The 15,253-nt window shown below is 38.7% G+C and overlaps 1 protein-coding gene across 1 annotated transcript in view; it reads right to left on the minus strand.

Annotated features, from left to right (window-relative positions):
• The window catches only part of BVES (blood vessel epicardial substance), a 33,696-nt gene that overhangs the window by 7,285 nt on the left and 11,158 nt on the right, over window positions 1–15,253 (minus strand). Inside the window, exons 5-7 of the mRNA XM_042937370.1 lie at window positions 14,846–14,954; window positions 8,900–9,067; window positions 7,855–7,996 (exon numbers count right to left, since the gene is read on the minus strand). Coding sequence (XP_042793304.1) covers window positions 7,855–7,996; window positions 8,900–9,067; window positions 14,846–14,954 — 419 coding nt within the window. The remainder of the gene's footprint in view (window positions 1–7,854; window positions 7,997–8,899; window positions 9,068–14,845; window positions 14,955–15,253) is intronic.

Consider the following 15,253-nt stretch of genomic DNA (forward strand, 5'->3'; position numbering starts at 1 on the left):
CCAAGAGAAATTCCTTTTGACAGAATTCTGTCCTTATTAAGCTTATTCTACTTCGGTGTGCTTCTAATTACATGAGGACCTGAGGGAATCTCTTAGCAAGTCAAAGTAAACAGACATATTTGTTGTTCTTAAATTCAGAGTGAAGGTCACACCTGTTTCAGAGAATGAATAAGCAATCTCAAGTTTGCTTTTCAAATAAACAGAATATCATGATATGAAATTTGTCAAGTGACTTTTCTCTCTGCTTAAGAGTTTTTAAAAAGAGAGACCACTTTTGTAAGCTATCTAATATAATGTTATACGACTTTTTTTCCCTTTCTTCTGTTAACTTTCATGACATTTTCCTCGTTCCTTTCAAAGTGCTCTTATTTTTATTATGTTTAACCATCTGGCCAACTGCTTTAGCAAGTAATTAAAAACCTTACAAAGGGTTTAGAATTTTAATTAGATTATACAATTTTTGATGAATGGGGATAGGGAAGGATTTAATGGTTTCTTTGCTAGAGAGAATTATCATCCTGTTTCTTGTCTTGCTTAAGTATATCATAGTATTTTTTTAAATTGAAGGATTGTGTTTGGATTGAAACTTTCTGAACAATAATGATGAAGGTTAGTATGGCTTTCATACCTAATTTCCCTTACAGAAATTCAACACCAGCACTGAAAACTCAAGCAAAGAAGTGTACAAATTATGGCAGATAGAGAGATCAAAGGAGGTTACTGGTTTCCATGAGGTTTTCTCTGGCCCAAGTGATCATTCCCAGATCAATTTCTAACTACTCACATGGGTGGTCAGGGCCTTGAGCTGCACGTTGTGAGCAGCCAGGGAACAGTGGAAGTCCTGTAGCCCCTTCTTGCTCACAAAGAGAAAGCAGTAACATCATGGTGATAGTGGATAAACTCAGAACAGGAAAGGCAGTTCCAGGATGGCACCTGTGCATAGACCCAGGGAACAACCAGTCCAAAATGAGATTGGGAGGTTCTGTGAGGAAGGTGTCTGAGAAAAAGGTACACAGAATTGATGTACTGAGAGAGTAGAGATATAAGAAAAAAAAAAATACAAGAATGAGGAAAAAGAAAGGCAACTAGAAATATCTATAAAGACAGAAAGCAGCATGAAAAGGCATGGTTCAAATGTGAAACACCTACTCAGACTTTAAGAAGTAAATTGGATTTTAACTCAAAGACAGAATGAGTAAGAAGCTAGAAGATACTAGGGATATGGTGAATAAAATGGCCCCCAAAGCAAGGCAATACAAAATCTTCAGGGGGGAAAAAAAAGGAAGGTCAAAGTATGAAGTAAACTGTGATTGATTTATATGCTGTGTGGGAAAGGAGAATCCATTTGAACTTGTTATTAGAAACAGTCTCCTTTGAACAGGAATCATGAGATTGAAACCAAAAAGAAAGAAATGTAGTCATAGCCCACTATTTGGTTCTAAATAAAGCATAATAAAGTCAACACTGTTTATTTGCTTAAACCTTGCAAAAGAAATCACAGAGAAAGCAAGGAAGACCTTAGAATGGTTAAGATGGTAAATGTGATGTCACATATATTTTATGACAAAAATATAAAAAAAAATAGATAACAGAATATATTTGTTATATTTAGAAGTTAAGGACGTTTTAGAAATTTTTAGTGTTCAGAAGTTAAGGAAGAGACTCACAACAATGTAAAGGTAGAAGGGGAAAGAATAAGAAAGGGTAGAGATGCTAATGTCCTCACCTCTAAAAATGCTTCAGAGAGAAAACAAAATGGAGGTTTAAGTGCATCATTTACTGTTACAAAGGTATATATAATAAAAGAATAAAAACTAGTGATATAACCATATTGGGCAGATGGGCAAAGGGAAGTTAAAAGTGAGCTCAGTTAGGGGTGCCTGGGTGGCTCAGTCGGTTGAGTGCCGGACTTGGACTCAGGTCATGATCTCGCAGTTTGTGAGTCAGAGCTCCCTGTCGGGCTCTGTGCTGACAGCTCAGAGCCTGGAGCCTGCTTCGGATTCTGTGTCTCCGTCTCTCTCTGCTCCTCCTCTGCTTGTGCTCTGTTTCTCTCTGTCTCTCAAAAAATTTTTTTAAAAAGTTAAAAAACATTAAAAAAAGTTAGATTAGTAGATAAAGTTTAAGTGGATAAATCAATAAATAATAGGGCATTATTTAGCATTTTGGACAAATATTGTTCCAATGTGATTGCTCCTAGGGAGCAAATAGGTTGAAGGGAGGCAGTTCTTTTCTTTGCAACACTTTTTTAAATTTTACTATTTGTTATCTGTGTGTGTATATTAACTTGTTAATTTTTAAATTTTTTACTAAAAGCTGAAAAATGTGCAATTGTATAAAATCCCTTGGCTGTCATTTTACAGATGAGAAAACACTGTGTGAGGATAGAGGGCAGCGAATGGATTGGTGATGACAGGAGTTCAGGAGTCACAGAGCATGGTCCCTACTGGCTGGGGGACCAAGAAGCCAGAGAGAAGTGTCCAATTTCTCAACCCTAAGAGGGGAAAACACCACACCAACCTGATTGGGCGGTGGTGAAGATGAGACGAGAGCATGTATGAACGTGGTCAGGACGTGGCGGCTGCCACAGCAGTGGGTGAGTACCCCTAAACAGATTCTCTCTCCCAAATGGATATGGATATTTGTACGGTAAAAGGCAAAACAAGAACTTACAAAAAATTCAACAGGTCTTTGTTTTGGGGCTAGCCCAGTGACCTTGAGCCGGTTACTTAACTTTCCTAAGCTGCTCTTTACTTGTGTACAAAGTGGGGGCACTGCTTTTCTCTAGCCCTCTCGGTGGATCTGCGAACTGTTCCCTGGGTATTCCTGCTGCCTGATCATATCTCCTCTCTACCTCTCCATAAAATTCATGGAAAGCTTGTTGTTTATATGTGCAGAGCTGTTCACAAGGGGAATGGAACACAAATTGAGTTGAACAGGTTATTTCATGAGACCAGCCTTGAAACTAAGAATTCTGTATCAGTTTTTTGTAACTTTCCAGGTAAATGAATGGGTAAGATAGCCGAAAGAAACTCATCATGTCAGATATGCTGCTAGTCTTTGCAGATAAGAACATTAACCAGATGCAAGCTAACTTAAAGCAAATTTGTGCAAGTAGGTCTTATGAAATTAGTAGATTGTCCAGAACACCATGTTGCTATTGATAACAACAAAACAATCTGAAAAGACTTGTTCTCAGTAAGAAATATCTCTCTAAATATGTTGTAGTATCTTTAAAACTCCTAAATTTATAAAATTATATTACATTATAAAAATTATAACTTCTGAAAAAAATACACAGTTTAAACTAACAAAACCTTTCAGACAAGTTCCAACAGACTGCATTGTCTATACTGCCTCAGAATTTAAAAAACAAACACACAAACCAAACAATAGGTTATTTAACCCCAATTAACAAAAACAAAGTTCTACAACTTTTAGGGAAGCATAATATGCTCTCCTGTTGCCATGACGATGATGCCTGCGCTCGGCGTCGCTGATCAGCGATGGACCTGCCCAGTACAATGGATCTGTGTGTATGTGTTTTCTACACCACGTAGGGAGCTAAGCCTCATAAGGAAGAGAAGATGGCGAGGCACGCTGAGGAGCACTTGATCCATGAGCAGAGAGAAGAGAGCTTCTATCCACATGAGGGCATGAAATCCTTCCCACATGTTCTGGACGTCTTGTTCTTTCCTCCTTCTTTTCCCCAATCATGAGACAAGTAAATGAAGCAACAGGAAAGTGAAAACAAGTTAAGTTAATTGGAATTTGGCTACTGAATGAACAGGTAGGAAGCATTTTTTCTCAGACTATCTCATTACTTCACTTTCTTGTCTTTAAAGGATCATTTGAAGTGGAAGGCAGAATTTGTGTGGCAGAGATCTTGCTCTCTGGACTTAGTTAGCATCATGTGACATGTATAAAAATAGAGCGCAGCGTAAGAAATGGGATCAGCTGCAATTTTGTTTCGTGCCTTCACAGGAATCTATGCCGGCCTGCAGATCCACCTACCAGTAGATGGGAAATACAAGAAACATCTTAATCACCACCACAGGAAAGCAATCAGCAAAATTACAGGCTGTGGGGAGGGAGTCCTACTCCTTACTACTTGAAGTAGTGAGTAGTTCAGAGACCAGCCACATCAGCATCGCTGGGGCTCCTGTTAAACATGGGGATGCCAGGCCCCACCCCAGTCTGCTGCTTCAGAACCTCTAATAAAATCTCCAAGTGATTCACGTTCACATTTACATTTCAGAATCAATGTTCTACAGGACAATCAAAACAAGACAAAACAAACCCTCTGCCCTGAGTGGCAATGACCCAAACAGCAGCTGCTCTGTGGCATCCCAGAGTGAGGAGGACACGGGTCTGGGGCAGCACCCTGTGTACACCTGAGGGAGAAAGCAGTCCCTTCATCATAGCCAGAGATTTGGGAAATTGTTAGTGCTGCATCTTCTAGCAAAAGCTAGTATATGTCTCTATGCAGGATTACAGTGAAGACTACATGTGAGTATGTACAGAGAGTACCTGAAAAAATAGCTACTCTTGTCCATAAACGTTTGCTCCCTTCTCCCCTCAGCATTCACGAAGCAGCCAGGACTGCTGAGAAGCTGCCATAAACGCCCCTTGTGCATGGCAGAAACCCGGAATGATAAGAGCGTAGTCATTTGTTTTAGGGGCCTCATGTTCATGAAGATCTACCACATGCTCAAAAAGTGGAAAATTTTGTTATTTCAGCCTAATAGTCTTATGAGATTGGTACTGTGTTCTTTGTTTTACATAAAATGTAATCTGTCATATGGAAGAGTAGATGGCATATTGATGGGTCTGGCAAAAAGAAGGCCAAAACAAAACAAAACAACAACAACAAAAACCCAAAAAAAACAAAAAACTCACACTTTAGGAATTCTGAGCTAAAACCTAAGAAACAGAAACTAGTTTTTGATGAATTACATGCTAGGATGAATTAAATAATTCATAGTATCAATGATGTGGTCGAGTACTAATGTCTTTCATGAAACTGCGGGAAGTGAAGCCAGGAAACTCAGAACAAGGGTTGGTCAAAGGAAATTAGGTTTGAGCGTGGCTTTGTTGTGCAATTCACATACACTCATGTTCCAAAATGTGCTCACACATGTAGCTGCATACATTTGTATCAATATGCAAGATTCTGCGTAATAAATATGAGGCTAAAATAAATAAGCAACTTAAGCAGGTTGTACATATTTCTTTTTTTAATGCTTATTTATTTTGAGAGAGAGAGTGTGTGTGTATGTGCTCACAAGCAGGAGAGTGACAGCAAGGGAGAGAGAGAGACTCTCAAGCAGGCTCCAGGCTGTCAGCACAGAGCTGGCACAGGGCTCAATCCCAGGAACCACGAGATCATGACCTGAGCCAAAATCAAGAGTTAGATGCTTAACCAACTGAGCCACCCAGGTGCCCCAGGTTGTACATTATTTCTAATACAGTGAAAAATAACTAGACAAGGGGCCTGAGAAGTAAAATGCAATCCTGCAATCAAGGAGAGCACACTTCTGTACAAACACAGAAGTACCAATGATCCATGCAAGGGAATGGTTGTTGTTGTTTTTTTTAAAATTTTTTTTTGATGTTTATTAATTTTTGAAAGAGAGACAGAGTGAGAGGTGGAGGGGCAGAGAGAGAAGGAGTCACAGAATCCAAAGCAGGCTCCAGGCTCCCAGCTGTCAGCACAGAACCCGACGTGGGGCTTGAACTCACGGAGTATAAGATCATGACCTGAGCTGAAGTCGGACACCTAACCGACTGAGCCACCCAGGCGCCCCAGGGAATGGCTGTTTGGATTAAACTCATGATTCATTAGAAGGAAGAGGGAAGGAAACAGACCAGGAGCTGTGGCCAGAACCAAGCCTGTGATGAGATATGATAGCTCGTGTCAGGTTGGAAAGGTCATGTGACTTGGAGACTCCCAAGTTCCACAACTAATAATTACTACAGTGAGATTTGAACCCAGGTCTGTACGTACAACATGAGTGATCAATCCACCTGGAACGTAGATTTCTGGTGGCACAAACAATACAAATGTTAATCTCAAACACGTGTTTTAATTCTATTTAAACAACATACTCTAGATAAACATTTTATAAAATGTTATTTTACTCCCCAAAGATTTAGATTATACAATAAAATACTACAGAAAAACAAAAATTATTAATTATTACTATTTAATTCCCTTTCTGCTGACATTTCATACTATAGTAATCACTATACATGTAATTAAGACGGGTCCATTTGAAAATGCTTACTGACGGCCAAACTGTTTCAACAAGCCAGATAATGCATTTGATATGCTGGCAGATTGCAGAATTTGGTCAGCCTCAGTCAGTACTTGCAAAAGTTACTAGAATAAGATAAAACCATCTCCCGTTTCCCACTTGTGTTACTCCTGAAATCTCCTTTTGGTTCACAACACATTTCTGTGCCTAGACTTTGCTTTGGAAGCTTATGCCTACATGGCTTTCTCAATTCCAGCCTCTTCTGACCATGCAATACTTCAAATCCTTAACCCAATTTATCTAAAGCATCCAAAGTTACAAGATCATTTACATAAACATTTAGGGATTGTTGGATGTGTACCTGTATCTCCTTAAAAGTTACTTTGGATTAACACACAACTGGAAATATTAATAGTTCTTTAGTTTATGCAGTGGGAGAATCTGTCTGACTTGTTGCTACTTGAAATGAATTTGTTCACGAGGCACCTGGGTGGCTCAGTCGGTTAAGCGTCCAGCTCTTGGTTTTGGCTTAGGTCATGACCTCATAGTTTGTGAGTTCTAGCCCCGCATAGGGTTCTGCACTAAGTGCCCAGGGCATGCTTGGGATTCTCTCTCCCTCGCTCTCTGCCCCTCCCCTGCTCATGCATGCACTCTCTCTCAAAATAAAAGAAAAGTAAACTTCGGGGCGTCTGGGTGGCTCAGTCAGTTGAGCCTCAGACTTCAGCTCAGGTCATGATCTCATGGTTTGTGAGTTCAAGCCCCACATCAGGCTCGCTGCCTTCAGTGCAGAGCCCGCTTCGGATCCTTTGTCCCCTTCACTCTGCCCCTCCCCACTTGCATTCTCTCAAAAATAAATAAAAAATTAAAAAAATAAACTTAAACAAAAAGTACAAATGAATTTGTTCAAAGTTCTTATACTATCAGTTTTGGGATAATCCTTACAATAATTTTAAGCATTAATTTTAAGCACTTAATTCTTAAAATAGTTTCTCTCATTTTACTTATTAATCTTCAACACCTGTGTCTTAAAATGTTACTTACTTAAAATGTTTTAAAACATTTTTAATGTTTCCAGTCTTGGAAAACTTGCCAAGGTGGGTGGGTATGTGAATGAGGTAACTCACAGGGGTCATGAATGGTCTCCTTCATCCTCAGGAATATTCCATAACCCGATCACCTGTTAACTCTTGGTGCTCACACTGATAACCAGTCAGCAGCAAAACATCCAACAGCTACTTCCTATCATCTTTAACACATTGCTGGGTCTAGGCGTTCACTTACATGAAAATCATGAAAACAAAATAGCCGAATATCCATCAAACCATATGGACTCTTTCACATCATTCCAGTGAACCCGTATTTAAGAAGGGTGCATGGCAAAACAAGTGAACAATTTCTGAAAACAGAACTAAGAGTTCTAAAGGTGGATTTTAGCTGATGTGCAATATGGAAAAGGAAAAGCAAGACAAAATTATTGTTTTTATTGACAGATTGCCAAATAATTACTTGCAAAGTTATTTTTCTGACCCAAGTTGTCATTTGTCTATTTCCAATGACATCCAGCAGAGTCCTGGAGCATTATCAGTTTGAGGTAACTTACGGAGAGAGGACATGCTGGAGGTGCCCCGAAGAAACTGGTGTAAGCCATCTTCACTGTCACTGGAGCTGGCTATACTGTTCCTCATTTCTAGCATGGAGATCTGTGTGCACAGGCTGAGCTGGTGTTCCAACTTTTTGGCCTTCTACAAAACAAAGTTTTAAGGTTTCAGAGATCTATGGGACTTAGGTCATACATTCCCTGTAAACAGCATTTATTTTTCCTTGAAATAAAAACTACCTGGTATATAGTAAGTGGCCAAAAAATGTTAGCTATGACCTTTATCATAAGCTATTACTATACATACATTACAAAAATTTAACATACTCAATAGCTTATTTATTAAACTGGAAAACAATAAGCACCAACCTAATTTGATAAAGGGCCTAGACAAGATGACTTTAAGAGAGCACACACCCATATGCATAGTTCCTGGAGAACACTACTTATCACAGAAACAACATTCTGCAATGTCTCTTCTGTCATCATTTTAATTTCCTTCTAAGCAATTGTGGGGAAATGAAGATCAAATTGCAAATTGTTGAAGATCCACTCAGCTCTGAAATTCCTAACTGGATTGCCACACGCCCCCTCTCATCCCTCTCTTGTCACTTCTAGACCTTCTGGAAAGGGGGTTGCCCAGGAGGATATATAAGACCGGAAGACACCAGGGTTAAAATGCGAACTTCCTGTTCACCCAAGTTTGTGAGTGTTTCTCAGTCTGCAACCTTCCTGCTGCCCTGCCTTCCCTGGCCCACTCTACCCCACATCCCTCCCTCCAACTCACTTACCATCTTCCTGAGACTGATTGACCCTTTATGACAGATCAGCACCACATCACCACAAATGGAGGTCCCTGACATTTAGAGATACCTCACCAGGTAATGGCAAATATAATAATTACAAAATATTTCCACGCTCTTGAAAAATGATTCCCCTGAAGGGTCTCTAAATTACAAGCATCCCCACTTCACTCATAATTAATTAATGAAAATTCAGAAAAAATATATGCTGCATAAAGTGAGGTACACCTTAGAAAACCACTTACTTTATCATTTAAGGTAGGATCATTCAATGAGTAGAGCTTATTGGTAATGTCTTTTCCTATGAGATACCTAAATATTTCATATAGAAACGGTTCTGATTCCAGAAAGTAAGTTAATCTTTCTCTTGACCAGCATAAAAATCTGCAGTTATCATCTGCAATGATGGTGACCTGCCCAAGAAACAAACACAGAAAGAAAAAAGTACTTTGTGTACATGAATTACGACTATAATAATTTTGGGGAAAGGAAGAGTAGAATAATTTAGTGGATATTATTAAAGGAATGATTTATCATATTAGTTAAATTAAAATAAGATCTATACACACAAGCTTCTATAACTACTATAAAATCACGTTTAAAATCGTTAAAAAACCAAGAATTCTGCAGACGGAAAGCAAACTCTCCAAGTTTCATTGTTGTGCTGTTCTGTGAGGTCTGGTGTCAAAAGCACTGCCACAGAGCATACTAGACTAATGTTACAACTAGATATATAATTTATGGTTAAATATTTCTTTCCACACTGATGATTACAACAGAGGTTTAAGAATACGGCTTCAAGCAAGAGAACTGAGCTAAGATTCGTGAGGCAAGTTACAGATGAAAGATATCCCGCCTAGCCAACTCTGCAAACAAATACTAGTGAATGAGAAAACAGAGTCCTGTGAATTGGTTTTAGGGTCCAGGTTGTTACTGCGGAATATGGCTACTGAGGGTTCTTCTCTGGGTCCTTGTGTCAGAGGTAATTCTCGAGTGTGACCTTTCAGGGCTAGCTCCAGGGTATCGGGAAACCATACCTTGTTCTTGAGCATTGTTCCACAGCAAAGTGGGAAACACTGTAACTGCACTACATACAGCTCAAGTTTCTTTAAATAAATCCTTTCTCCAGAGTGAGGGGTTAAGCCCTCACAACTCAGTGTCAGGAAGCCCATCCCCCCATGGCAGTCCCCTTCCATCAGTTAGTACTCCTCCTCTGAGCTTCATGGGGCACTCATATCACCGAACACACACTCATCTGTGGACACATCTGTCTCCGCCAGGCACTCTGAGGGCAGGGACTATGCATCTTCATGTCTGAATGCCCAGCGTCCAACACAGAGTGGTGCTCAGTATACATTTATTATATGAAGAAATTAACAAATGAACACAAATAGTGTTGAAGGCAACAACTATTTTTATATCCTCAACATTAAACCCAATGCCTGTCCGGGTCAATTAATAAAGGGTTTTTGAATTGACATGAAATCATACCTGAGCATCAGAGCAAATATTTCCAATTTCCCCTTGGTTTGTCATAAAATTAAGCATATTTTGGTGATGAGGTGGTATTTATGTCTACTAAGATAGAAAATGGAAAACCCAGCTTCTCAACTAATACTAATAGCTGGAATTTGACCTTTGGCAAATTGGAGGGTTTAGCTACTTTAAAAAATGGGTCAATATTCCTAGAAAAAAAATTTGCATTTATTTATTATATTAAAAGCAGGAATCTCCAAAAACCCAATACATTTGAATTGAAGAAATGCATTACCAACTCTATGACTCCGTGAGACACTAAATTCTACTCTTTCTTTCAATGTGCATTACGTACTTACTTTATGCTAGACACTGTTAAAGGCACTGACATTACGACGTGAACAAGAAAGACAAGATCTTTGCCCTGGGAAATAAATAAAGAAATATGATACCCTCAGGTGACACTAAGTGTTTTGACAAATACACAACCGGGGAAAGTGGTAGAGAATCTCCAGGGAATGACAGTCACACATAATACCACTCACTTTATACATGCATTGTACTTTTAAACATTTAGGTGCTTTTACATCTATTAAGTGGATCCTCAAAATTGTCTTTCGGATAAGCAAGTAACATTCTTCTTCATTTTTCAGATGCCAGATGAGAAGACCCAAAAAACTTATTCATGAGCATGTTACCTAGTGATGAAGTGAGTACTTCTGATTTCCAGCCCTGACATGATTTTCCCACCAGACTAAACCCTACCCAATGTGTCCAGTATTTATGAACACAATCACATTGAACGTAATTTTGTTAAGTGACCACAGGGTCGGCTCAGAGCCCATCAAGAGTTCCTCATACAAACAACAGTTGAACACAATGTCATGAAGCCTACACTCTAGTGGAGGAAGCTAATGATATGTAAAGATATGTGACAAAAAAAAAAAAAAAAGAGTTATAAGAGAAGTATAAGGTCAAGCCAGTACTGAGGAGTTCCCAGAAACACTAAGAGATGGGTAAATAAATGGAGGGCAACTAAATAATATTCCACAGGAGTAATTAGAGAAGGGTGGACAATGGTACTCACTGTAGCACAGCCCTGCAACTGAGCACTGGAGAAAGGGTTAGGAGTTGGAGGTGCCTTCGTTTGGCAAAGAGGTCATCCGGACTTTGGAAAACATAATTCATGTGCAGTGGGGGAAGAAGTTAAAAGAGGAGTTGGAAGTCATCCAAGAGAAGACAAAGGAATTGTACCCAGGTGATGTTTAATACATTTAACTTCTTCTCAACCATTCCAATAACCTCAAGTTCCCACTGAGGCAATGACACTTCTGATACTATCATTTGCTTAGCAAATACATTTCTTACTGCTGGTTGAAAAATACTATGAACCTGTTTACATTGTTATTAAATTTAGACTTAATAACACTATTCAAATAATAAGCTATACCTAGAGAATGTATGAGTGACTTACAGATCTGTAAGCAAAGGCATTTAATTGGATGCGGGTAGTTAGTATATTGACTGAGGTCATTTTACATGATGGCTGATGCTTCATTTCTGCCAAATAGACATTTGTGTTTAATGATTTCCTGTCACAAGAGCCAAGTAAAACATATTTTAATGAGGAATTTCTATAAAGCAATATAAGATTTTTTAAAGCTTCCATAAAATAAATTTGCTTCTTAAGTCATTAGGGCACCTCAGCAGTGCCATGCTTCAGTTCTTGTGAAGAAATAAAAGCAAACAGGGCAATGGAAGATACAAAGGGATTGCTTTCAGGGAGAGAATTGGACTAAGTGTTTTCAGTTGGGTTTGCCCTGATTATTTCAAGGCACTAGGCCTGTCCCTCACTTTAGACTGTACACCCTCACATTACACAAGAACAAGGGTGTCTGAGGGAATTGCCGAATGTGCCACAATTGGAAACCGCAGTCAGACAATATGATGGATGAATATTCTCAGGGGAGAACGTGTTATATTCTTCATGTATTGTATCACATTTCACACATCAGGAACATGAAAATGTCGTAGGACTGGTCTGTTCAGCCAATGCTCAGAGTTCTCATGAGCACCAAAATACAGTAGAGTCAAAGCTCGCAGAGCAAATTGCTTCACAGCTTAACCAAAAGATTTACTTAATACAATAAGATAAGATTTGATTTAAATACAGGTAAAAATTTAGTGTTCCTTTATTTCACAAAGGCTTCGATCTCCAAGACATCCTCCTTCCCTTCAAGTCAATAAAGCTTTGATTTTCAGGCTTCCCAGCACAGGACATGCAACCGACTACAGCAAAGCAATAGTGGGACACAGAACACAAAAGATAAATGTGAAAATGGTAAAGCTCACTTGATATAAAGCAACTGCAGAAAGAGAAAGAAACCAAACACAAAAGACGACCTCTACCTCTTATAAGAAAGATACCCAAGATTCTATCAATAGTTCTAAGCAGCAACTTTGGTGTGTAAGTACATAATGGCTGTAAGCATCTGTCGAGTACCTGTGAGTTCAGAACCTGTTTCTCATCCCTGTCACTGTGTCTGTCACAAGCGTCACACGTGTACCCAAATAACATTTTTCTGTGCAATCTCAAGAGATAGACATTGGGTCCACTTGCCTTTCTTTTCCCCTTTCACCTTAGTGAAAGGTACTTTGGTAGTACCCCTACCAACGATGCATTTTAAGAAATACAAATTTGAGGGAAGTAGCACCTTTGTCAGGATACTTTTAATGGTTCAGATTTAAAGAAAAATGAGATTAGCAGGAAAAAAGCATGTAGGTGGAGAAGTTGACCACTGACACTCTCAAATGTCCTCTGCTATGGGCACAGGTAGTGAGAGGTTGCAGCAAAGTTCCTCTGGGAACTTGCTTCACAAAGAGGCACTATATACTCCTACACAGACGTGCAGCAGCTATATTTACTCTTGAGTATCTGCCAAAGGGAACATTTCGTAAACAATCAAAATACAATCTCTCCCGAGGGCTTCTTATGATGGAGTCTGCTCCAATTGTACAGGGCACAGTTTCCATGATGCTACAGTAATTTCTTTCCATTGACCAATCAGAAAATGCCACACCACATTCCATGCAGACAAGAGATGACTGGTGTTGGAAAGGCTGAATAATATCCTTTACCAGCTACAGTACCTCGGTTTTGGTCATATTTTGGAATCTTCACAGCAATTATCAGGAACATTTCTCAGCTAGCAAATCCTAGTCCCTGGTCCCCAAGATGAAACTGTAGCTAGGGATTAGAATTCCTTTTTTTGTTAACTTAATTAAAATATAACTTGAAGTCCAGTGGAAAAGATAGTACATGTTCATATCCCTGGATTCTCAGGGAGCATTTGCTTCTAGAAACAAATGGGTTTCAGTTTCCACCCCCTCGCCAAATCCCAGTCTCTTCGGGGTATAATGAGACTGAGTCACTGTGTAATACCACTTGCTACTATACACAGAGAAATGGATGAAACAGATAAATACACAGATAAGCGGGCTTTGGAAGAAGAAATGTAATAAGGGCAGACGAAAGAAGGAGAGAAGAAATAAGTGGCCCTGCATTCATTTGTAGATGGTGGTGATTAAAGATACAGTAAGAACATTTAAGTCTCAGTGCACAGCTGACCCTCACAAACACAAGGTGAGAGTGTAAATTCGGGAAGCCACGATATAGCATTAGCTTTCTACTTCTGTATCTTAAGCTCAGCCAGTTTGGGAACAGTACTACACCCACTTAATGAACTTATATGAGACCTTGCAGTAAATACATATAACTGTACCAAGTTGTGTGGTTATGCAGACCTGTTACTCAGGCAGAATGAGAGTGGGGCAGGGCTGAGGCCATTGTATATAAAGTAAACTGTATGTCTGTAAATTTTCCCTTTTATCTCCATGTGGTCTCCCAAATTGTACAGAGTCTCAAAATGAAACTCAAAAATAATACTGGTCATCAAGAAACACTGACATTTCCTCCCTCAGGTGATAACATCCCTTCTATTCCATTTCCTGCCTATATAGATTCACCCTCTTGCTCATAAGCATCCCTATTCCGCAATTTATCTAGAGGCTAAGATCAAAGGATACTCTCACCCATTTTCCTGGTTACTTTCCTATCAATCAAGAGGGGAATAAAATAGGAGGGCTGGACACTTACAGAAAGGATGAAAACAAACTGCCACATAATGGAACAATTTTTAACTATGAAGAACTTCATCCTTTGTCCCTAAAATATTCATTAAATATGAAATTGTAAAGTGACTAGGTTATTTCATAAGGATTAACAGGATATCTCTAGGGCAAAGCCAGTTTCTCTTTTTTCCCAATAAAATTTTAACCAATTACGTGTTTTGGAAACACTGATTATCCACAACTGATATTTTCCTTTTTTCTCATAATCGAAGCACTCGATGTTTTCTATGAAAAGTTATAAAAATTCAAAGAAACAAAAAGGAAGAAAATAAAAAAAAGTAGTCAAACTCACAACCCAGAAGTAACAGTGTTAACACTATGCCCAAAGTAGGATATATCTTTCTAGAGCTCTTAATGCATGTATAGGCACTATTTTGTTTAAGTTCCACAAAAATGGGATCATGCAATATATACCATATGATAATCTTTTATTTTCAATTAATCACTTTTCTAGTAATATCCTTCAGATTTTGAATGAGACATGAACTAGCTCCAATCTTCTTAAAAATCATGCCAACACATACCTGGAATTTTTCGCCTTTGTGCATCTGAGTTGATCTAAATTCTGGTGAATCTATAAAGGCACAGGGGTAAATGTTATGCAGAAAATGTCCTCGATAGGAAACCTTCATTCTGATAACAGAAATTCATGTTAATATATGCATAATATTTCATAAATAACATGATGATCCTTAATCTTATAGTATTTTGTACTAAAGTTTTAAAGACTCCAAAGATGACAGACACAATTAAAAGCACTTTCTGAAACGCATAAATATTTACTTCAAAATAAATTTCATCAACAAGAAAAAAAAAAAAAAAAAAAGGACAGGTTCCAGTACTGAACACACACATGCCTTCCAATAGTTATTACTGCTTGTTTAGCTGGAGTGGCCATAAATTTATCACTCAAACTCAGATATTTTTGAGAA

The sequence above is a fragment of the Panthera leo genome, chromosome B2, assembly GCF_018350215.1.
Source record: "Panthera leo isolate Ple1 chromosome B2, P.leo_Ple1_pat1.1, whole genome shotgun sequence".
In the NCBI taxonomy this organism is placed as follows: domain Eukaryota; kingdom Metazoa; phylum Chordata; class Mammalia; order Carnivora; family Felidae; genus Panthera; species Panthera leo.